Below are 24240 nucleotides of genomic sequence, written 5' to 3'. Positions count from 1 at the left end.
TTTAAAAGTTTTTCTGTTTAAGTAGACAGCTCACACTGTGTAGCATACGTGGAGAATTTTTTTCTTAAAAAAAAAAAGAAATATTTTGTAACTGTTCAACACCACATGTTCAGGGGGAAAAAAACTGTACATGTTGTACTATTTCACATCGGTAAGAACTAACACATGGAATGTTGACATCATGAGCAGAAAATGCACCAGTGTTCTGTAAACTCCTGGCTCACACTCAGAAGTTTTGGTGTTGCATCCTTACTTGGTTTGGTGTACTGTTAGCTAATGTATCAAGCTTAATGTAAATATTGTTACATAACTGATATTACTGAGCCAGGTTTTGTTGACTTTGACTCTTTTCTACTGTAACTTTTGTCACGCCCTGTTTTAAAATGTCAGACTAACATTCCACATGCAACCTTCAACACAGCAGTATGGCATTTTCCCAGCATTTGACATTGAAGTAAATGTCATTGTCACTGTGAGCCAATCATTTGTCTGACTCACAGTTGTGTCGTCCCGTGATGCTCTAACACAGCTCACTCAGCTCATAAGTGCACCTTAGAAAGTGTATTCATTAAGCAATCATCAGTATCCTTACGCTCAATACCAAAAACATAACATGACAACCAAGCAGCACTGAAATATCCCCTGCAACACGTATGTGAAATATATATGTATGTTTTGTTTGTGTGTGGGTGGGTGTGATAAATGGCATTTCTTCCACTATGTAGTAATGGGACCACATGTCATCCCCCTCGGTTGAATGTTGAAGCCAATGCAGAAATTCTTCAACATGTTGTTCTGGGATGGTCAGTAGAAACGTATCGAAATCTACTTTTGACTTTGAGGTCAAAAGTATGGTTATTTTGAAAAATCCAAGACCCAAAGACACGTATGCTGCTCACTTCACTGAAATGCAGTCAGACTGAATGTTGCTACTTGTCTGGTTCACCTCATCTGCTGCATACAAGCCCCAAATGTGAATACTCTTGTTTCTTTGAATGAGCAAATAATCAGACAGAGGTTTAATTCTAGAAGGAAAGTGATATATTTGCAGTGGTCAAAGCCAGTGAAATCATCTCCACAGCAGCACGGACAGTGTCTGCACAAGCAGTAATATGGAGATTACGTGGACTATGAAATAGGCTGGTTTTACTGGGTAGATGATGATAGAAGGAGGCCACTTCACCATCTCCACCTGACTGACTGAGGAAATTACTCTTTCTCTGTCTGTCACTGTAGTTACCCCCCTTACATTTATCTCTGTTTCAGAGAACAAAGCAGATGTGTATTAGATACCCATGTAACCCCCCCAGCTCTCCTCTTATTTTTCACAGATAAGACTTTTTTTTTATATACATGTTGCCCTTGATAAATGCTCCCCCAGGGGGGGTTGTCAGAAATTAACTTTATCTGGTCTTTAATTATGAAACACGTGCTCTGAGGTGTCCCCCCAACTCCAAAATCCCAGCATCACCCTCCCCAGCACTGTCATTTCCAAAGTTATTTCAAGGCGATGTGTGATTATCTGTGACATTGCTTGACATGTGCCTGAAGACTGTCTCTCTCTTCACTATCTCTGCTCTCTCCCTCTGTCTCCCTCTCTCTTTCTTTCTGTCTCTCTCTAATCAAAAAGCCAAACCATGCAGACAGCTCAGAGCAAATAACAAGTCACTCCCTGTGGATGTTTGAAGATGACGGAGCGACCGGAGCGACGAGGGAGGGAATGCACTCTGATTGTTCTCAGTCTTGAAGCCAACATTATATTTCCATCCATATATTTGCACCAGGATTATTTTCAGATTTTTCTGATATTCTTGTTTTTGTTGTCATACATATAGACAAAAGGAACAGCAGTTAAAAACAAGACTTTAGTATCTCATTTGAAGGTAGGGTAGGTAAATGGCATGTGTGTGTAATCACTAGTTTGACATCCTCATCCTAGTGTCCTAGGAATTACATCCACTTTTCCCAGAAGACCATTTGTTAATTTTTAATAGTGGCATGGAAAGCTGCTCTCCCCTCCAGCAAAAGAATACTGTAGCTCCAAGATGAAACTGACACAATGATAAGACTCAGAGAAAAAAAGAAATACAATTCAAAGGAGTCCAGTCAGTGAAGATTTCCACAAGCAAATAGTGTTTTACTTGATTTATATATCAATTTTATTGCACCTTCAGTTTGGATTTGCGTGTGTATGTTTGCTTTAAAGATACATGTGCTTTGTCTGTTGGTGTCGTTCAGATTTCCGATTTTCTCGAATATGACACATACTGGTTTTGAACTGGGAAGACTGAACTTGTCTGTCCATTCTAGATTAAAAACTCTGTAAACGTTTTATCTTCTTGGAGTCTTGAAATTGGCCGAGTAGAATCACATGATCTGATCTACACCTCATGCAACTGGTCTGTGAGTTTCCTGGTCTGGCAGTGCCATAAAACAAATGCTAACTCCCAGTCAGAATTAAAGGATTCTCAATAATGTATTGGTTATACCTTCGTGTCCAAACAGGACAGCATTCAGGTCCAGACCCAGGCCACAATTTCCTTTTTTTTAGTAGCATGCCCTTAATGTAGAGAGTCAAAAAGTGAGAGTGTGGAGGTCACTGTGATGTTTGGCAATGTAGCTCTCTGCATTCTGTCAAACTCATCAAGTCATTTTTGATTTTTGTGAACCATCACCACGATCTTTCCCTAACCTGCTTAACCATAATCATACATTGGCATGTTAGCATAGCTGTCCAATTCTGATGTTCTTCCGGGTTTGCAAGAAGGCTGGGGATTCGTGGTTTTAAGCTTTTGAACAAACCACCAGTGCATTGATTTTCTGATGAGATGCTGATCATCCTCGCTGTACATGAAAATAACAACAACAGGAGCAATCGGGGTAGAGTTAACTCATTTCTAAAATAATTATCCCATCCTTTCTTCATATGAACCAAATACAACGACAGAAAATGTTTTATTTTCTTTAAGTAGCAATCAAATCTGTAAACGGCGACTGGCACAAAATCAACATTTATATTACAGCTGGTTTCATATGTTTCTCTGGCAAGCAGTGAAATATATGAAATCACCCATCTACCTTCCCTCAGAATGCTTCCCATGTATCATAGCCACAACAAATACCACATAATTACATAATTAATCAGATCATGGATGTTTCCTTCCCTTCTTCCATTTTTTTTTTCTTTTGTACAAGAGTCAAAAGCATGTAATCATTGTTCTGTAATGTAATCTGATCAGGGCCATGTAATTCTTCATTTTCCAACAGCTCCCTGGAGCAATGGATCTGAGAGCGAGATGAATGTGGCTGAGTCTCTGTCCCTCCTCTCGCTCTGTCTCTCTGCTTTCCTTTCTCTAAATGTGGCTCCCTCACTGTGGTTAACCGCTTGGCCGTGTAGCTCCTGGCATCTGCGTCTGCCACCACAAGACAATATCTCTCCTCCTCACTTGTCTCTCCATCCACCCATCCATGCTCCACTTCCGTTTTTTTTCCTTCCCTTTCCTCGCTGTTCATCTCCTCTAGTTGGCTGCTCTTCTTCTTTCTCCTCACCCTCCCCTCCCACGTCTCCTCTTTCCCCTCTCTCCTCCCTCCCTCCCTCCCTCCGGTGGCGGCACCAACCATCAGGTCCCATCTATCTGTGTGTACGTCAGCAATTAGAGCGTCGTGGCAGCCAAATGCCAGCCATGTCCCCAAGCTACACACACACTCAAAGGCTATGCCCTGACAAAACAGCAAGAGAACAAATCACACCATAATTTATAATCTCGCTGCGCTAAAATCTCATTATATTACAGGCATATGGATTTGGTAGCATGCACTGCTGGGGTGCCGGTGCTATAAATTCCACCAATCGTAAATTATTAAAGGAAAGATAGAAATGACCGCCGCCTGTCCAGATTAGCTGTAAATCACACTCAAACATGGTTTGTTTAAGGAATTAAGTCCCACGTGGTGCAGAGGACCTAACAGGGTATTACTTCAGTCGCTGGGTGCTGGGGAGGGTCAAGTTTGAGCTGCCTTAAAATATCAAAGGATTACAGGTTCATGCCATAAAATAGACCTTAATCTTTATCTGCGTATACACCAGTCAGTCCCCCTCCCCCCAAAAATGAAAATATCTTCACAGCAGCACCTTTTTTTCCCCCTTCCCGATTGAGAATGCCCCACAGCCAAGCCAACAAGTAACCTAACCAAACCAGAAACCCACAGCTTGTCACACCCTCTCCGCTCTCCTCGCCTCAGTCCATCCCTTCGAGCGAAGAGTTTTGAAAAAGTGGAATTCAATTTAAGGATAAACCCGGCCAAGCAGAGGTGAAAGAGGCCTGTGAGAGGACAGCCCTGGTCCTTTGCTGTCAGCTTGGCTTTTCATTATCACTCTGTCATTTATGTCAGGGGTTTCATAACACAAAGACATGACTAAGGTCTGATGGATGTGAAGAAATCTGCCGAAAAACAGAGCAAGCCCTGATGTTAACCTGGTTCTGACTGCACGCAATGTTGTCATGTTGTGTCATCAGCGAGGGGAGCTCTGGGTGCAGAGGAAGATAACTTTTCGGTAATTTCTTGCATTTAGGGAACATACGGGGAGTTACAGTGTTAATGTTTTTGTTGTATAGTGTAGAATAACAAGAAAATAGAGTCCCTTTCACGTGGTCAGATGACTCTGCTGTAGTCATGGGTATTTGCTTCAGTCCTCATCACCTGTGATGGCAACGTGACACCTGGGTGGTCACGGTAATTGTCACCCCTTTTCCAGTGCAATGCTATGATGCTTGTTGCAATTCAGCATGCTGGTGTGTAGTTTTCCATCCATCTCCGCTCAAGCCTCACTCAAACATACACCAATTAGCCGCAAGCTCCGACCTATCAGGGAAAGGGACACAGGACCTCTGGGGGTATTTTGGTCACTGGTATCAAATTCGACTTATTCCGTTGCATCACACAGATTGTCGATCAGGTTGGAATCTGGGGGATCTGCAGACTGTTGTTGTGGTCCTTGAGACACTCCTGAGCTGTTTTGGAAATGTGACGAGGTCCAGCTGGGGGGAGGCTGCTGCTGACAGGAAGAGCTGTTGCCATGGGGGGATGAAGGGGCTGTGTGTCAAAGAACATCCACATGATTGCCAGAAACACATTGTAAAGATGTGATTAATTTCATTCACTTCACCTGTCAGTGGTTTTAACGCTGTGGCTGGTGAGTGTAGTTCAGTTACCATTGAGTTTGAAGGAGAGACTGAAGTAAAAGATACAAAGTAGCTGTCGTAACTTTCTCAGCAGCCCCCACGTTGCTTTCAGCTGTTCTGCTTTCCAACGCATTTGTGAAGTTCAATATGAAACACTAGAAAAAAGAAACAAAACAGAAGGATGAACTTAGGTTTACTTTTTTTTTTTTTAAAAAAAAGCATAGATATATGCTAATTTTGGTGTTAAAATGGAATGACATGAATTATCTTTTAATCTCATTTGAAGGCCACATTCAGGCAGACAACAGCACTGTGTGAAAATCAGCAGCCCCCTCATTCATGTGAATGAGAATATGCGTTGGCTCAGTGTTGGTGCTGACACGGGGTTCAAAAAAGACTGAGCAACTGGCTCAGTCTTTTCTTAAGAAAGATGCTACACTGGCCAAACAGATACTTGCAAGTGCACTTTTCAGAAACTTTAGAACTTAATACCAGATTTCTCCTGCTTATCTGGTGATGATCAGAGTGAAAGATGAAATGAACGCAGCTGTGATGATTTCCCAGAGCAGGCTTCAAATTTGGTCTGATATTCCAACTGGGCTTCCAGCGTCATATTTTGTTATTACACTGGTACTTATAACAACACACTTCCTTCCACCTGTACAGCTCTTTGCAATTTTTAACATAGTCCTTTTTTTCCTCCGAACGCCCACTTTCATACAAATGTGATCTATACAACCTTGTCATGGTAATATTGTTATATTTCTTTATGTGCTGTAGAATGGGTGCAGTTGGGTTCGTGTTGTTCCACGTATTTGTGAGACGTGAAATATCATCCAGGAAGTCCAGTTGGACTATTAGAACACCCACACACTGTGCAGCTGTGTGCAAGATTTTACAGCTCTGGAAAGTTATTACAGTGGCATCTATCTTAACTTTCATCACGACAATTGCAAGGTGAGCTACAGCTACTCCTTCCTTCATACAAGGCCAGCACAAGGTTTTTGGAGCAGATGGGAACACTTTTTGTTTTGCCTGAGCTCGCTGCATTTGCACTCCTACTGTGTTGCTGGACTCCTTCAAATGAATGACAAGGCTGTGTTTTCTCACAGAGGAATTAAGTGATTTCCTCAGATAATCTGCAGAACACTCTATCAACAGCGAGTAGGTCCACTGAAAAGTGTATGAAGTATCCTAAGGCACTGGCTGAAACATAGACATATATTTAAATACGACTGCAAAGCAAGCAGCGTGTTGGTTTGGAGGCCAAGGCAAATAAAATCCACACCATCTGCATAGCTAGATGTCGTCAGAGGTTAAGAAGTTTCTTTTTTCTATTTTGTTATTCCATACATCTCAGACACCTTTAAGCACACTCATAGCATCCCTTCCAACCCTTCTGATTTCTGCACTGAGAATATCTTCGCCTTAGAGTGGGGAAAAGCAGGAGTGCAGATGCCTCTGCAGTGAAACAGGTGCTATCAAAGTGCTTCCTAGTCAATACACACAGAGGCAGCATTTAAAAACATCAGAGGGTTGGGCTAAAGGCTGGCATTAGACTTTGAATGGAGAGGGATCTAATACATGGATGGTCCTCTTCCTCAGTCAGCCCATTGACTCCAAACTGAGCCTATTAGCAAGACAACACACCGCTAATGGCACCGCTGCTGCTCCTCATGTGTGGGGAGACCACCCAGCGCACACACACACATAACCCTCGCCCCTTTTCCCACGCTTTTGTTACCTTACACACTGGCATATTACAGCGTGAAACCACATCACACAGGTCACACATTTCGTATGATGAACTGTAGGAAGGAGACTTCATTTTGCAGGAGAAATTAGATGGATGCAGTCTTATTGGCACTTAAGATCTGCAGAGCTGGGCTCAGTCAGAAAGCTGTCGTCTTTTATGTGTTTGACTATGGACATCAAAGCGTTTAGTTGTGGCCGCTGCAGGTCTTGTTTGTGAGACATGGGCATAGATCGTTTAATATAAAAATCTGAACACACTAAGGATATCAAGCAGCATTTTTAGGTTCCTCTTCACCTTTACACAATAATTTCAGTGGTATCTTAACAGCATTTTGATAGCTTCTACTTTAAATTTTTCTTGGATGGATTCTAGGTGGAATCCACAAATTCAATGTTTTCCCCCCTCCGGAAACCTTTCCTTGTTTATGCTTTTAGTGCACAATTTTAACCCATTCACCCATAGTTTTGACCTGAGGATTTGTGGTAATAAATAAATGATTGCTTTAAATGATTCCATTATTATTTTATTGCGAGGACTAATTTTAACTTTTGTCCTTTCAGCACCAAAGCGTGAAAATGGGTCACATTGTGCCTTTACGGAACCACTCGGCTGCTTACAGGTACTGACACAAAGTGAGTTACAACACGGAGGGGGGGGCCTTAAACCTCTCAGCAGTGTTAGTCACTTCCACATGCGACCAGCAGGGGGTGTAGTGGAGAGGAAGACAGAGGACAAGAGGCTTCTCCTGTCCCTGTCTTTCACAGTCAGACCCCAGTCTGACACACACACACTGTCCTAAAAAAAGAAAAAGAGAGAGAGAGACACACTCACACACTCTTTATTTTGTCCAGTGTTCGACTCACACTCCCTCCAGTGGTGCCTTCGTTATTCTCTCACTTTGTTACCGTGAGAGGCAGCTGATTTTGCACTCCTAAGAGTAGTTGCACACGGTGAGCAGCTCAGGGCTTTGGTAGTTACATATGGAGTCATGAATCTAGTCCAGCGCAGTGCATAAAGAGAAAAAAAAATCTATAAATGAATACATTAAAAGCAGTCACAGATGCTTTGGATCAGTTCTATTAAAATGATCCTAACTGAGAAGCTGGATTTGTAAATTCACTTTGTAAGCCAGAGGAGGAACGGTTGGGCTTGTCCCTTTAAGTGTAGTCTGCATACTTTGCTTGTAAAGGCCCTGGAAGTTTCGTTTGATGATGGCGGGACTTTGCCACACACACTTCCCTCTGTGTCACTAACTTCAGCCTGTAGTGCGCACTTTATAAGAGTGTCTGGTAGTCCACCTCTTTTTGTTAAGAGGTGGACTTCATTGGCTGTATGGTGAGCAGTCTCTCCAGCGGGTGAGAGGGGGAGAGAGAGAGGGGAGGGGGATAATTCATTCACTTTGCGCACAAAGCCCAGTGGAAATCACCCAGGGGGACGAAACAGCAGACGGAAGAGAGAGACAAAAAGTGTGTGTGTGTGTGTATTTAAGAAACTAAATTTATTCTTTGATTCTTTCATTTTCTCGCCACTATTTATTTTTTGGGACTAGAAGAAGAATAAGCCACATTTTATAACTAATTTGGTCATTACAAGAAATACTGTCGCTGTTGATTTGATCTTGCAAAAGAAGGACACAAATTTAGGGTGTTAGTTTCTGATGTCGGGTTTCCTGATCTCGCACATGAGAGCAAACTGAGTGACCACGGCTCCCTGGCGGGCTAGAAAGAGCGCAGTCGTCTGTTCGGGAGCTGTGAGCGATCGGTTTGATGGCCAGAGAGGAGAAGGGCTCACAAAATAAATGAGAAGCCAATGATTCTGAAATAAAAGTGTGTGTTAGCCGAGAGAAAAGGCAGAGAGGTGGCACGTCTGCGTGTCTGTCAGTCAGTGAGTGAGCGCTGCGCGGCAGCACTGCACCTCGGAGTGCCCTGGACACCCCCCCCCCCCCCCCTCCCAATCTCCCCCTCCCTACCCCCGTCCACCCCCACAATCCCCAGCTCAGCCTCGCGCAGCCCAGCTCCAGCCTCACACACGTCGCTGTGAGAGCACTGTGAGACCCCCACCACCACCCTCCCCCCTCCTCCTTCATCCCATTACACCACCAACAGCACTGCCTGCCACCGTCTCTGCGATCCTGCGCTCCCACACCGGCTTCACTCCTCTTCCCTCTCACTGATCGTCCCTCTCGGTGTATCAGCGGAGGGCTGCACGCGCGATTGCGCTATTGATACCCACTTTACGCTGGGCTCGTGGAAAGTCAGCGTCTCTCTCTCTCTCTCTCTCTCTCCCTCCCTCTCCCTCCCTCTCTCCCTCTCTCTCTCTGTCCTCCTCTTTGCCTGCGCTTTGGTAACCTAACAGGGAGGTGTTAACTACTTTTACTTCCACAAAGCGCCTCCCGTTATCTCCGGTGGTGCTGCGCAGTAGCCAGAAGGACCAGTGCTGCTGGTATTCCCACTCCGCAGAAAAAGTTTTCCGTTTGTTGTGAGGATAAAAAAAGAAGAAGCCGGAAACCGAGGAGTCGTCTGCATAAGAAGCGGATTCTGCCACTGCGAGGTGAGTTAACACTGACTGTCTTGTTGTTGTTGTTGTTGTTGTTGTTGGGTTTGAAGCTCATACAGTTTGAGCTTCTACGCCTTCCTCGCGTTCCGCCGCTTCTCGCTGTTTCGGAAGCGGATTTCGAGTAGTTTGAGTAAACTTTCCCGGGGACTGTGCGCTTTGGTCGCTGTGCGCGGTGCTGTTTCCACGCGTAAAAAAAGAAATACACACACACACACAGACAAAGTCACGGCACGGAATGTCTCCGTTCGGACTTTAACGCGTGTGCGGTATAAGTTGATATCTGTTTGTGTTTATCTAAGTGTGTGCGCACGCGCGTGCAGAAACGAGACTCCCAAATAAGAAAGTGGCTTCTTGAAAACACTTGTCTCACTATAGTGCGTGTGTCAGTGTCATGACGCATACATTATCATCACCATACACTGAACGACTGAGTGTACCGCGCGGCCATACACCGCAACCAATATTCCAAAGTTTTTACAACTCCAATTATTGATTTTGCCATCGATTTTGAGGACGCTTGATTATGTCCTTTCAGAATTAGTGATTAAATCTTGGAACTGAAAGATCACAGCGAAAGAATTAAAAATGCAGTCAGATTCTGCTGAGATCTTTTCCCATCACTGCCCGATGGGTCCAGGACGGCGCTCAGCAGGTCTGCAGTGAATGTACTGATTCAAAAGTTGAGTTTTAGCTCTTCGTGTGAGGACAGCAGCGGCTGTAGCTCGCTGAATCAGCCTATAGCTGGCTTTCAGAGGAAGTTACTGTTGCTTTGGAGCACTAAAGCGCTCATAATGATGAGGGCATGTGGCTTAAAGTGGTGTCCATTAAAGCCTCTGATGAGGAAGATTTTAATGTAACACTAACACACAATTTTATAAAGGGCGTCTGGACCACAGCCACAACGGGATTACTAATCCACAAAAACCAATTACAGTTTTAATTCTTTCATTTTAAACTTGTGTTTTTATTCACCCAAATGTGATTATGGCAATTAAAATAAAATGTAAAAAAAACAAACAAACATTAAAACAGAATCAAAATGGGATTTGGAGTTAAAAAAAAAAAATAACAAAAACAAAAAAAAGGCAGAGGAAGGTGCTTCAGAGGAAAGCCTAAAGCGTGTGTGGATACAAATGCGCTACAAATTATTCTCAGTTTCTCTCAAAGAGAAACAGACGGCTTGAGTACAAAAAGACGGCGACTCGCTGCGTAGCATGCGCGTGCACGTGCACACACACACGCAGGCCTACACACAGTTGGGAAACACCTGTTAACTAGGGAGCCACTATAATTTACATCCTCCCCCTAAATAAGCAGCGCCCAGCCAGAGGAAGTCCCGGGGGCCTTTCAGCTTCGTGGCCGAACACAGCGAGCCAAAGTCGCCCCCCTCCCTCCAAAAAACAAGCGCCACGTCCCGCTGCTGCTGCTCCGTCGCTATCAGCGGACACCACATCCTCGACTTTGTGCCGTGTCTCACCGGGAAGACAGGATTCACACTTCGAACAGAACTCAGTGATTTTTGGGCTCATTTTTAGCGAATAACTCCCTGCTCTTTATTAAAGAAGTTTGTTCAGTTTTTATCTTTTTTTTACTTTCGTTATTGTGTTATATTTTGTGGGCTTAGTGAGAGCCTTTTTTTTAAATTGTTTTTCTTTGTTTTGTTTTTTAATTCAACAAGTGAAAGTTTTTTTATTCGGAGTGACGCACGCAGACAAAGAGTGCGCGAGCGTGACTTTCTTTTTCTTTCTCCTCTCGGTTTCTTATGGTTTTTTTTTATATTCGAAATATTTCATTCATTTGTTCTCACTCCATTATTCCTTTTCGTGTGTTTCCGCTTTGTCTTAATCGCATCCACGCCGTTTTTATTATTATCATTATTTCTTCCCTTTTTTTTAAGAGAGACCTCACTGAAGCAAACAAGTGAGCAGTCGCGCCCGGATCAGCGCCGCACAAAGCCGCAACACTCCGAAAAACGAATAATAAAATTAGTAGTTGGGGCGGGGGGGTGCGGCAGAGCTATTAGGAGTTATTTCCAAGTTGAAAAGTCTTCTCTGTGCCAGCAATAAATAGCGCGTAAAAACTCACTTCTGGAGCGAAAGTGCGGGTCATTGAACTCATCGCGCTGTGAGGATGGAATTATAGTTCCTCAAAAAAAAAGAAAAAAAAATCAGAAAATCCACAGCCAGTGAAGCCAACGCGACGAATCGGTTCAGATTGATTTTATTGATTGTCAGATCAAGCAGCCCTGACTTCTAACGACCAGTGCAACCTTTCATTTTTCCAACCACACACATTAGTATGCAGTTAATGAGCTTTTAAACGCTAGACGTCGTGAAGGAGACGAGCGTGTGGCGGAAGGATTTTTTTCATCATGTTAAAATGCCTTCATATTGAGCAGACGCGCGGTGGTTTTGCAGTCGCGTTTGTTTCCGTGAGGGTTTGATTATTAACGCAGTTTGGCACCGAAGAAGCTTCTCCCCTCCTGTAATTACGAGACAACACACACCTCCTAAAATATACACATTCCAGAAAATGTGGGCTGTTCATTTAAATTTATAATTTGAAGGATTTATTTATTTACAGGCAGTAAAAGACAGTTTTCTAAAATTCCTCCAAAGCCCTAATGACAAGTGAATGAGGTATTCAATTCCATGATTTTATATGAAGAGTTAAAAACGAATTTAAATTATTTCAGTTTTCCCTAAAAGACACTTTTTTTTTTTACAAAATAAAAAAAACGGAATAAACGCATTTGTGTCTAATGCGCATGATTTTATTTTTACTGAAGTGTTTTGTGCTCTTCACTGTGACACCCTGACTGATGCACCAGCGCTTCACTTTTCAGACCTCAGTGATTTACAGGCCGCCGCTTTAAACTCCCTCACATTGAAAAGCGAAACCAAATCTTTCAAATGTGCTGTTTTATTTTTTGATAGCTTTTAGGACAGTCGGGTTTTGATTGGGTGTTTTAATGCTGAGCCTCGTTGGTGTTAATTGAGAGAGCGCGCCTCGGAGCTTTGGTCATCACGGTGCCTGACACGACGGAACGACAGCAAACGGGCCCTCACTTCGCAGCCCCGGTTCATTCTGCACATTTGCCTTCTCAGCCACACTCAGCACAATAGCCTGGGTTTTTAATTTTCACATCTACCTATTTTTTCCTCAGTTTTTCCATTTAGGCCTCATTTTTTTTCTTTCCCTTCCGTCTCCCCACCCTTCCCACAGGAATAGTCTGTAGGCGCAAAGAATAGAGAAAAAGTGTCGAGGTCGAAGGAAAAGTAGCAAAAGATGATTTATTTGTCAGCGTTTTCGATCTCCCCCCCTCCCTCCCTCCGTCCCCTCTCTCCCTCTCTCAGCAGTCAGCTGTTATTGCTCCCCATTGATCTCTCTTGCCCCCTCCTTTTGCGCAGCGAGAAGTGAACTAAAATTAATGTCCATTTCACACCTCTCCTGTGGATCGATGGCCGCAGGGAGAGAAGTTTATTTTAATTTGGATTCGAAGAAGAGCTACGTTCGTAACAAACAAACAAACAAACAAACAGACAAATTCTCCCACCTGCTTAATGATCAGAAAACCAGTTAACTATCACTTTTATCATGAAGCAGATAATGGTCCAGTAGCATGGGGATGCTGTTGGTTTTGGTTTTGTTTTTTTTTTGTTAATGAGAGAATTAAAATGTTTTTCTCTCTCTTTGTTAACGTGGTTTTATTTACCGCCGCAGCCGTGACAGAGGAGAGTAATCAAGACTTCCAAAGACAGAAGCGGATGTAACTTTTACAAACCACTTGTTCTGCTCCTCCTACATATTTGTGTGTGTCTGAACACCGACCCGGGACAGAGCTAATATAGTTCCTGTAACCGTGCGTATTCAGGCCGTTATGTGCGCCCCCCCCCCCCCCCAAAAAAAGAGAAAATAAAAAGAATAGAAAAAAAGTTACCTCTCACATTTGGGAATATTAATGCGTCACGACGCGCGCATTAACACCCCCTCTCCCCTTCTCTCTCCCATAATGTGACACTGATAGTAAATTAACCGTGGATCGCTCAGTCTCGACTACTTTGATGACCCCCCCCCCCCTCCCCGGGTCTATTAAGTCCTATCAATATGCACTAATTCCTCATTCTTTATTAAAAGCAGAAGCAACTCCTTCTCCACTCCTTCATCCACCCTCCTCCCCCCTTTTCTTCATCTGCTTCCCTCCTCCTCCTCCTCCTCCGCGCGCGTGTGTGTGTGCTTTTTATTATTTTTGCTGTGCTAATAAACACTACATACGAGAGCTAATTTGACATGCAGACGGTAATTGAAATAAACGCGTCGGCGGTAAATAACAAGTGTTTGAACACGCAGACACGGCGGCGGGCCTGCGCGCTCTGCATCTTAAAACTTGGTGTTATTGTTGTCTCGTTATCGCTCTTCTAATCACCATAATTAAGTGCGAAGAGCCGGATGCAATCATTTAATGGCTGGATATTGTAGGGCTGTCTCGCTTATCAAACGAACCAAATGTGGCTTGTTTTTTTTATTTTTTGTTGTTTTGGTTTTTTTTTTTTTCCTCACTGGAAATTGCAGCCTGTCCGCAACGCAGATTGTGCTTTGGGATGATTTTGATTGATCTGACCAATGTTCCGTGCTGGAAAACTTTTTATTTCATATTTTTCACACGCCGCTACTCTCTTGTCTAATAATTTAAGTGCTCGTTTTTTTTATTTGAATGTTTTTTATCTTAGGAACAAGCTGTTTTCTTTTTAAAGTACATTTTAATGAATTTGCAGGCTATACAAGAATCATTCTCTTCGCATTTTTTTAAATTATATATGCAAATGTAAAAAAAAATGACTTTGATAATTAATGAGGTGATTATTTTGCCCAAAGTGAAATATGATTTCTGCTGCAAACGTGAAGATCACCCTCTTCCTGCAAAACCAATGATTCCTTTTATTGATGACAGGAAAGGGGAGTAGCTCGTGTCCAGTCATTTTCTATTGGAGGAAAATCACTCCATGTTGGGGATGCAGCAGTGTGTTTAATGGTTTGATTGCATTGGAGAAGGCAGTCACTGGTAATGCCGTTAGAGGGGGAAATATCACTTGGAGACGCTATCGGCAACAAGAGAAAGTCAAAGAATTAGCCTAATGGGGGGAGAGGACTTGTGTCGGATGTCAGATACTTTCTGTTCTCCAGATTGCTCGTTGTCTCTTTCTCTCTGTGTCTAACCCCACGCCCCCTCTTCACCACATCATATCTGTCTCTCAGCACCCCCCACCCCCCCACACACCCCCCCCTCAGAAGACTGTTGGTGCATTTGCATCCATCGATTGCAGACTGGCAGCATTTGTTCAGCCTACTTATCATTTTCCTCTGTGCAGCCAGCCAGGCAGGAGGCCACAGCGATGCAGGGAGCCCGATTTTAGCAAGCGATGCTGAGAAACACACACCTTCTTCTTCTGCACATCCACACAGTACTTTCATATTCACAGTATTGGCGTGACAGCCTTTTGATAAGTTATCATAAAGATTTGCTGGCAGATCCCCATCAGCTCCAGGACTGCCGTATCTCTGACCTCTGGCCTCCATGCAGAGCAGAGCAGATCACATCCCGGCAGGCATCAAAGACCTTTCCCCATTGTTCTCGTGATCATTATTAACTCTACTATAGAGAATTATTACGGCCTGATCTGGGAGTGAAAACAGTGTACCTGGCAGCAGTTTTTCCTTGTTAAACTTGGACTAATTGGCTTGCACTTGCATGCTGCCTGTAGTACAAACCGGCCAGCCAGCCGCCTGTCTGCCTGCCAGCCAGTTAGATTAGTGGTTGCTGTTGTACACGCCGGCACAGCACAGCAATAAAGAGTCGAAGCAGGGCGGCCGGTGCCACACACACGCACACACACACTCGTTCAGTCACTGTGCTGCAGGACAGACAGCGAGCTCTGTCACCTGTCGGTCGGCAAAGAGAAACTGGTGTCATCCTGTCAGGCTTAGAAGGTTTTCTGCTAGTGCGTGTCTCATCTGTGAAAAGGCAGAACTTAAAGGTATTATGACTTCCACAGAAACGGATAATATGTGGCATGAGAGCATATTGTCAGCTTCTCAGTGAATGTCTTTTCTGGTTTTTGCTAAGCTCTGTGTTAGAGCTTCCATTGTAACATGAATCAACACATGAAAATGTTTTATTTTGTGTGATGGAAAGGATGGTATTTTTGTCGCTTTGTCCTCTGTTGGATGTTAAACAATTTCAGACCACTTTCTGTTATCATTAATTGTTATTTTTCTATTCTTCTAACCAGACAAACTGCTCAAACTGCTTTCAAATGCCAAATAAATGTCCATGTCCAGAATACAGGCCGACTCTGCTGCACCTGATGACAGCCAGATATGTCAAGAGATGTCTTTTTAACAACATTTTAGGGAAACAAACAAACAAAAAAAGTAGAAAGTAAAATACTAGATGTTGAGATTTGGTTTACCAGTTATCCAAAAATACACTTTGGAGACGGTAATCTGTAAGCAATGGAATGGTGTGCTTTTCCCATTTAGCCTTGTCTGTACCAGGAATTAGCTGGCCCCCGCTGAACTGGGCCTCGCTGGTGCTGCCATGAATAGAAATCCCTGCCACAGGTCAGGGCCGACTTCCAGAATGATTTTTGTCTGCAGGCCATGACTCTGTCGCCAAAATCACAAAGGCTTATTTGAGAAGTAAATCTTCTTGTTTTTTTAAATTTTTTTTTTCTTTTTTCTTTTTTTTTTTTTTTTCAGGAGCATTGCACGAATGTTGCAGAAAAAAAGTCTTGGGAAGGAAGATGACAAAATCATCATCCCTCTTCCTTTTTTTTTTCTAAAATTCAAAAAAACCCAAATGAGTTCTGTTATTCTGCCTTAAGTAACACATTCTCCAAAACACATTTATTGTTAGTTGACTGCTGCACAAAGCTTTGCATGTTCACTTGCACAAGCTTGTCCAATCCTTATTGATTTTGTTGCTGAATATTGCCCAAGTGTCATTACCCGCCTCAGGATGATGTGTGTGTCTGTGTATTATTAAATCTTCCTGTAATATTTTTTCCCATCGCTGATGCATGTATCTCCCGTTAAATGCGGCAGCTGCTGACTGAAGCGAATAACCTGGTTACAGATTTTCTATCAGAGCGACAGAAAGACGGAGAAAGAAAAGAAAAGAGAAACATGAGACTGGATATTTGAAAGGCATTTGGAAACAAAATTGGGGTTTTATAGCTGAAAGGAAAGACAAGGACAAATGATATGAGAGAGAAAAGGTGAGATGGGGGGGTGGGGGTTAGATGGGTGTGATTCTTATTCACAAGGACATTTGAGCTTTGCCTCATGGCCAGACATGAATGAGTAGATTTCAATAGTATCGACTGTTGCTTCGGACATCAGCAAACACACACGCAGATACACACACACACACCTTCTGACGCACAAGCACAAACTCTGCGGTCTGTCTGGAATACAGAATGGATGATAGCTCAGCCCTTATGCTGAAAACACACACACACACACACACACCATACGGACATGCTGCTTACTTTCTCTGTTTCCCCGTATGATGGTCATGGTAGCAAATATTTAATATCTGACGGCGAGGTTTTAAATAGCGGTGTTTTCTTTGTCTTTTGGCTGGTCATCACAATGGCCTGGCTTACTCTGTAGGGTTTGAAAAAATGTCACCCCCCCCAACCACCACCACCACCACCACCACCACCATTTCAAAGACTAAACCAATCCAGGAAAACAAAACAAGCCTTTTAGTTTACTTTACTTTCTCTAGTTTTTGCCAGTGTTTTGAGTTCTCATAACTTAAAACAAGGCCTTATTTCATAAAGGGTCATTTTTGAGTTGCATAGTTTCACTAGACGGTGACATTCCATTGCGGTGTTACATCTGGGAAAGTGGCTGCTGCTAAGTTTAAGTTTGTATTCTTTTAATCATAAAAATCAGATTTATTTTTTCCAGTGCTATTTATTGTTTCTACCTGAAAATGTTGCACTTGTTTTAGCATTGCTCCGGTGATAGACTGTGGGGTTGACAGTTCCATATAAAATGTTTATATGGTTGATTTTTATAGTGGTTAAAATGTACAGTGCTGTAATTACCCTAAAATAATATGTGCTGGGGCTTTCAGGGTAGAGTGAAAGCAGAGAGAGAGAAGTATAGAGTAGAAGGATGGCACAGGCTCAGGGTAAACTTCAGAGACTGTAAATTTTTACTGGAGTTTCAAGGCTGTGAACATGAACATTCTGTTCTCAGGGGAGCTTTGTTTTCTCTTTTACACTGCCTACATCAGATCATTCTTTATTAGACACCAGCTTCAGTTATGGAAGATTATATTTAAATAATTTGGAATGGAGTTTGCGATTTATTTGTGTGGTGAATTCATTTGAAATAGGATGCATACGGCGTTTGTCAAAGTGTTTCTTTCCTCAGTGTCTCTAAATTGTCTCTACATGATGATGATGTGTGAGTGGTTGTGTGTGTTGGCCTGTCTTGTAATAAAATGTAAGAGTGGCACTTTCACGCTTGTCAACAATCTCTAAATATACCCATGGACCGGGAAGTGTGTGCTCACACACACACACCCATACACTCACTTTCAGACAGGTCTGCGGTTTTGACTGCTTTTCTCTCTGTCTCCATTAGAAAAAAAAAAAAAAAAACTTCAGCTGCTTCGCTTCCCGACAGTCTCCACAGTCACACACACACAAACACACGCACATGCACGCACCAGTCACAGTCGACAAGACATTTTTATAACAAAAATTGGATTCCTCTTCGTTCCTCTCTAAAACTCAACAGACACGCTGGAAAACTCGATGTGACAAGTTTCAGCGCTGTGTTGGGACGGCAAAAGTGTTGGTTACACACTCAAAGCAGCCATGCGGGAAAAATATTTATTCCGACCAGTCAACAAAAAAGGAAGGCTTCGATAAGACGGGCGCTTTGTGAACAGTGTAGTTATTTGGATCCCATTTTCCCTCTCACTCTTCTGATCCTGACATCTGAACTGCTCGTGTTTCTCTCCTGCAGTGCTGTAGCATCAGGAAGACAACCACAGCGGCAAAGATGCCACGTTTTATTCTAGTTTACAGAGAAACCTGATTTTGAAACCATCATTGCTCTCATCATTGGAGGCTTTAAGTGATATTTTGTATCCAGATTGCCACCATGGAAATATCACCAGCTGCTGCAATTTGGAGCTCTCCAACAAGCACATAACACTCTCTCATTATTTATAAAGAACAATAATAATGTTTATGACCACATTCACAAATTATTTTACATCAGATCAGCGTCTTCTCCCGCAGCCCCACCTCTCAGCAGCTCATATTTCCTCAGTGAAAGTCCCCCTCAGAATGATGTTAAAGTACATCGTTGTTGACACCGCAATTTTGCCGACTGGTATAACATTGTCACTTAAAGTGCAGATTTGACGTGAAAAGCCCTCCTCGCTGTTTGTATTTAATATCACTCTGACAGCTGTATCATTCTTGCACATTGTAATCAAATTATGACAGCGTGGTAAATGTTCCCCTGTGACATTTTCTATTATAAAATGCATATACCCGGTGTCAGACAGTGTGTGGGTGGTATCCCTCAGTGGCAAATGGGATTGTAAGTGGCACCGGCTGACATTATGCGCGTGTGCGTTCGGTGTAATTGCACTTGTATGTTGACGATATGCATAGGTGTGTGTCATCTGGAATTATGATTGTTGTTTCAGAGATAAGGTGGAAAACACCACTGACTTTAAGCGGCGTTATGACAGTTATGTTAGTGAGATGTTGCATATAGGGTCAGAATTTATTGCAAATTGCACATGTAAGAAAAGTATTTTTAAAATGCAAAAGCATCCACACTAAAGCAAACTCACAAGTTGAATGCGGAGAGACAGCTGAAGGACTCCTCGGTATCAGTCTCTAGAGGCCTCACCACTTACACATGCATACGTGCGTGTGTTGGGGTGTGTGTCATCACACATGCACACACAAAACCACCAGGCCAGAAGGCAGCCAGCTTGTGTCAGTCACCCAGAGACATGAGATTTGGAGCTTTTGCTCATCCCGCCCACTTCTCTCTTCTCCTTTCCTTATTTCCTCTCCTCTTTTGCTCTGCTTGTCTCCTCACCTCTCCTCTCCTTGCTTTGTCTGGTCTCCTTCTTTCTTTCCTTTCCTCCTTTCTCTTCCTCTCCTTGCTTCCTAACCTCCCGTATCCTCTCTTGCATCCATCACTCCTGGTTTTTCTCTTTCTTGTGTGGCCTGTAAGGGAATATCCAGTGTCCTCTTATTGGATTGGCTGCTTCATGTTGGCGGCCCTTCACTCGCCTTCCCTCGGCCTGCTGGGTAATGATAATAAAATTGAAATATCCCGGTACTTATCAGTGTATTACCTCGCTATCAACACCTCAGACACACTGCTACTTTAGAGGTTATACAGGAGAAAGTGAGATCTGATATACAGTGTGAACAGAGAGAGGACACCAGCCGAGAAAGTGAGAAAGACGGAGGGAGATGGAGAGGTGGAGAGAGGGTAAACTAATAGACAGAGGAAGGGATGGGGAGAAAGAAAGAAAGGAGCTTTGCCATGTCTACATTTTCAAGGTGCTATTTCCAGGATGGATTGCGGTAGGTAGGGAAGAGAGGAAGAAAAGAGGAGGAGGAGGAGGAAGAAGAGAGGTGTGTAATGTGACTCTGTGGCATCTGTCCAGACCAGAGGCATGTTAGCGTAAGCTGCTCTCAACACTCCACACTAGTCTACTGTACATTTGCGGTAATGTAAAACATCTCACATCTCTCTCTGTCTCTGGGCCCTCTCCTCTCTCCTTCCTCTAGGCAGTTGTTGGTGTGCGTGCGTGTGTGTGTGTGTGTGTGTGGGAGGCGAGCGACTGTGCCAAAGCCGAGATCAGGTTTGGAAATTGATTTGAATGAGTGTTGTGGACAGCTGATAGCTATAAAAGATTTTCTCCTTTCATTTCCCAGGGAGTTTCTCCTTTGATGTTGGCTGGTAGTCAGCGCAGCTTTGAAGCTCGTCTAGAGCAGGCCGGGCTGCTACTTGATACTGTGTGAGTTTGTATTTGTTGTGCGTTCATATGTATCATATCATGTGCGTGCACATGACTTTATGTTTGACCTTTTCAAGTTCCACTGGTGTTGAATTTTGATTGCAGTGGTGACTTTTATGATAATAAGACAGAGAATAATGCTTTTTTGCGGTATAAAATGGCATATGATTTTATCTGATTCAATAAAATCAAATTGCTCATGATAACCTATTTGCATGTAAGCCGATATGATTTAATTTTAATCCAGAGTGATGCACGAAATCCCACAGTCACTTACGTATGACAAGCGCATCTTTACCTGCTCCTAATCTTAACATATTGGATGCTTAACAAGCCAACCACCTTCAAATTGCCCTTTGGGGATAAAAATCTCTGAAATGTTATTTTGTCGTTTCATCGGCTGCCTCTCTGCGCTCCTCCGACAGGCCAATCGCACACTCCAATCTGATCCCCGGGAGGGAAGATGCTAGTCTGTTGCCACGGATGGCAGGGGGGGTCGTGAGGTCAAGTACGGCTAATTTATTCACTCAGTCAGATTTCCTCTGGCTCGTGGACGGCAGATGGAGGGGTCTGATATGATATCACCCATCTGAATCACCCAAGGGAGAGGAGAGCAGGAGAGGCAGGGGAGGGAGGGCGAGATGGAGGGTTGTGAGGGAATGAGATTGACAGGAAAGATGTAAAAAGAAAGGGAGGACAGATAGTAAAAATTGGGGAATTAAAAGTGGTTAGATAGAGAGATAGGAGAGAGGGTAGCATAGCCTGCAAGAGTGTGGAGTGTGTTCGCCCCAGCGAGTCGGGTGTCAAGCTGAACATCGAGCCACATAGCCTCTTATCGGTGTGTGTGGGTGAAACGTGTATGTGTGTGTGTGTGTGTCCTTATCTTAAGACAAGTGGTTCTGGTCCAATAAGATCCTGGGAGATGGTAGGAATAAGCGGCTTAGACGAAGATCTGAGATGGAGGAGGGAGGGAGGAGAGATAGCGCTAGGGAGATGAGAGGAGGAGATGACGATGAGGAAGAGGAGGAGACGGACAGATTAGGAGGATGGAGGACAAGGAGGGGACATTTGGAAAGAGATGAGACGTGGAGGGCAGCAGAGATCAGAATGGAAAGATGTGATGTGGAAACAGTTTGGAGAAGTTTTTTAAAGAGTAGGAGGAAAGAAGGAGGGGAAAGTGGGAGAAGTTTGGGGTCTGAAATAGTTCTTGGCTTTTTGTCAAATGGCAGGGATTTACAGGATTTGATCAACAGTGTCAACTTGAGGACACTTTTTCCCAAGAGGTTCTGAATTTGTAGCTTCAAAAACAATGTCCATTTAAGAACACCCTGCCCCCAAAGGTTTTGACTTCAAGCCTTGGCTTCCAGCATCGCCTTTGTTAGAAAAATTCCACTCAGCTCTCAGCCATTTCACTACATACTGATTGAGGGCAAGACACTGATCTTTGTCAGTTGAAAAAAGGAGCACACCTCTTGTCTCTGAAATTACCCATTTATCATTAAGAAAAAATGAGGAGGTCTGAGATGAATGTGAAAGGGTGCACAAAGGGATTAGAATTTTTATCAAGGATATTAGAAGAGCTGATTGTTAACATCTTTGTCAGCACAGGTAAGATCTTTTCAGGCATCAGAAACCTTGAGGAATCTCAAGTGAAAATTTCTTAAAGGGCAGGTCGTCTAAACACAAAAAGTGATGTGTAAGAAAGTGTGATTATCTCTTCCCATCACATTTTTGTGTTAGGGAAAACTCAGTTGAGAGGTCACAATGCTCAGTTTTAATAGCTTGGCAGAAAACTATTTTAAGCTTCAGGAGTTGTTTTTGTTGCGAGTGGTGAACCACCTGAGAATCCTGAACTGTAGCACTCTGAAAATGAATTGAAACTCATCCTTGTTTTTTGTGTCTCCTCAGTTTGGTGACCACATGAAGATGAGGAACCAGCATTGATGGCCTGCGGATGTCCACCCTTCCTGGACCATTTGGCTTGGGCACCACATCCAACAAACTCTCAAAGAGGGAGGAATTTATTGCCTATTACCAAGGAGGAAAAAAAATAATCTTGGCAATTTATTTTATTTACCATCACAAGTGAAGTCATCCAAACTGTATAGTCTGTGAAGGACTGAACGTACCCAACGGCACTTACCTGGCACGGAATGATCTGGACTTAACTGAAATTGGCCAGAGACAGATTATCTCACTTTAGTTCCACTGAAGAGAAATGAACTGAATTCAAGTTAACCTGAACTAATGTTGGCTGATACTCTTTAATTTCTTCAAGAATACTCTCTTACAGAAAGCTCTCTTCTGAGCCCTCTACTACGGGAAACCTCAGACCCTTTCCAAGGGTCTTGGACATTGTCTCAAATTGTATTGAGGAGGATTCATCTCCTCCTCCTCCTAAAATCCTTACAGCCTCTTTCTTCTGTTGAGACATGGACCTCCACAGGGCGGCATTCAAGATGGAGAGCTCCTCCTACCTGCCCAATCCCTTGGCCTCCCCAGCCCTTATGGTCCTGGCTTCCACTGCTGAAGCCTCTCGTGATGCCTCAATTCCCTGCCAGCAGCCGCGTCCATTTGGTGTCCCAGTTTCTGTTGAGAAGGACGTCCATTTGCCATTTAACAATGGTTCTTACACTTTTGCATCAATGTACCACCGCCAAGGTGCAGTTCCTCCAGGATTTCCCAACAGAGATTTTCCTCCATCCCTCCTCCACCTCCATCATCAGTTTGCCCCACCTAACCTGGACTGCTCGCCAATCAGCATGCTGAATCACAGTGGCGTCGGTGCCTTCAGGCCTTTCGCCTCACCTCCAGAAGATCGGGACGGAGCGCCAGGCGGGTATCAGTCTGCTTTCACCCCAGCCAAGCGGCTGAAAGGCTGCCTGGATGCAGAGGCTTCACCCCACCTGCGGTACTCTGATGCAGAGGGGAAAGAGTACGACTTTGGCGGTGCCCAGATCCCACCTGGAGGCTCACCCAGCAGCGCCTTGAAAGCGGTGGAGGACAGTGGGAAGAAGATCTTCGCTGTGTCAGGCCTCCTCTCTGATCGAGAGACTTCCTCCAGCCCTGAGGACCGCATTGAGCGCTGTAAGTAGCAATTCATAGCTGTTCTACATTGCACTTAGGGAAACTAGAGCCACATTACGCATACAGATGGGTGACCAATTAACAAAAAACATGAAGAGATCACTGAATGGTTTCATGAGTTTAACAACATTGAGAATTTTGTCCAATGGTCTTTATAGTCAACAGATGGTTCACTCAATTGAACACCTATTGTTGAACAATGTCTTATAGAGTGCTCTTCTTTAACTCCACCTTTATCAAATTTTGGATGTCATTTGGTGTCAGATTTTTTTCTCACATATATTTTACCCATCTGTATCTAAAATTGGCTTGTAAAACATATTAAGACAACTTATTGAAACTTGTTGCATGATGTGTTCACAGTATGAACAACACATTTACACAACACTCAGACCACATGTTGTTCTGGAAGTTTCTTCTAATGCAAACACAAATAAGCCCTAATATGATCTGTTATATTGTGTTGTGGTAAAATTAAGAAACACACTGCATTACTTAAATATGTGTTTTTGTGCATGTTTTGTCAGCTTATTATAAATGGTCGCACTTTGAATACTCATCCCACAGTTAATCAGAAC

At 43.4% G+C, this 24240-nt stretch overlaps 1 protein-coding gene and 1 long non-coding RNA gene across 9 annotated transcripts in view; both read left to right on the top strand.

Moving 5' to 3' along the window:
• Positions 1-2067, top strand: part of LOC124069680 — a 91324-nt gene extending 89257 nt beyond the window's left edge. The window contains exon 4 of the long non-coding RNA XR_006845083.1: positions 1631-2067. This is a non-coding gene — a long non-coding RNA (uncharacterized LOC124069680). The remainder of the gene's footprint in view (positions 1-1630) is intronic.
• Positions 2068-9308: 7241 nt separating this feature from the next.
• rnf220a (ring finger protein 220a) overlaps positions 9309-24240 on the top strand; it is a 159347-nt gene continuing 144415 nt past the window's right edge. For 2 of the 8 annotated variants that reach the window (XM_046409049.1, XM_046409048.1), the window contains exons 1-2: positions 9318-9489; positions 22484-23662. In XM_046409049.1, coding sequence (XP_046265005.1) covers positions 23008-23662 — 655 coding nt within the window. In that variant the 5' untranslated portion in view covers positions 9318-9489; positions 22484-23007. Of the gene's footprint in view, positions 9490-20492; positions 20576-22483; positions 23663-24240 lie in introns of those variants that run through there. The other 6 variants (XM_046409043.1, XM_046409047.1, XM_046409046.1 and 3 more) reach the window with 6 other exon arrangements.

The sequence above is a fragment of the Scatophagus argus genome, chromosome 13, assembly GCF_020382885.2.
Source record: "Scatophagus argus isolate fScaArg1 chromosome 13, fScaArg1.pri, whole genome shotgun sequence".
NCBI classification, from domain to species: domain Eukaryota; kingdom Metazoa; phylum Chordata; class Actinopteri; family Scatophagidae; genus Scatophagus; species Scatophagus argus.
The sequence above is the reverse complement of the archived record's forward strand: the minus strand, read 5'-3'. Positions and strand labels throughout refer to the sequence as shown.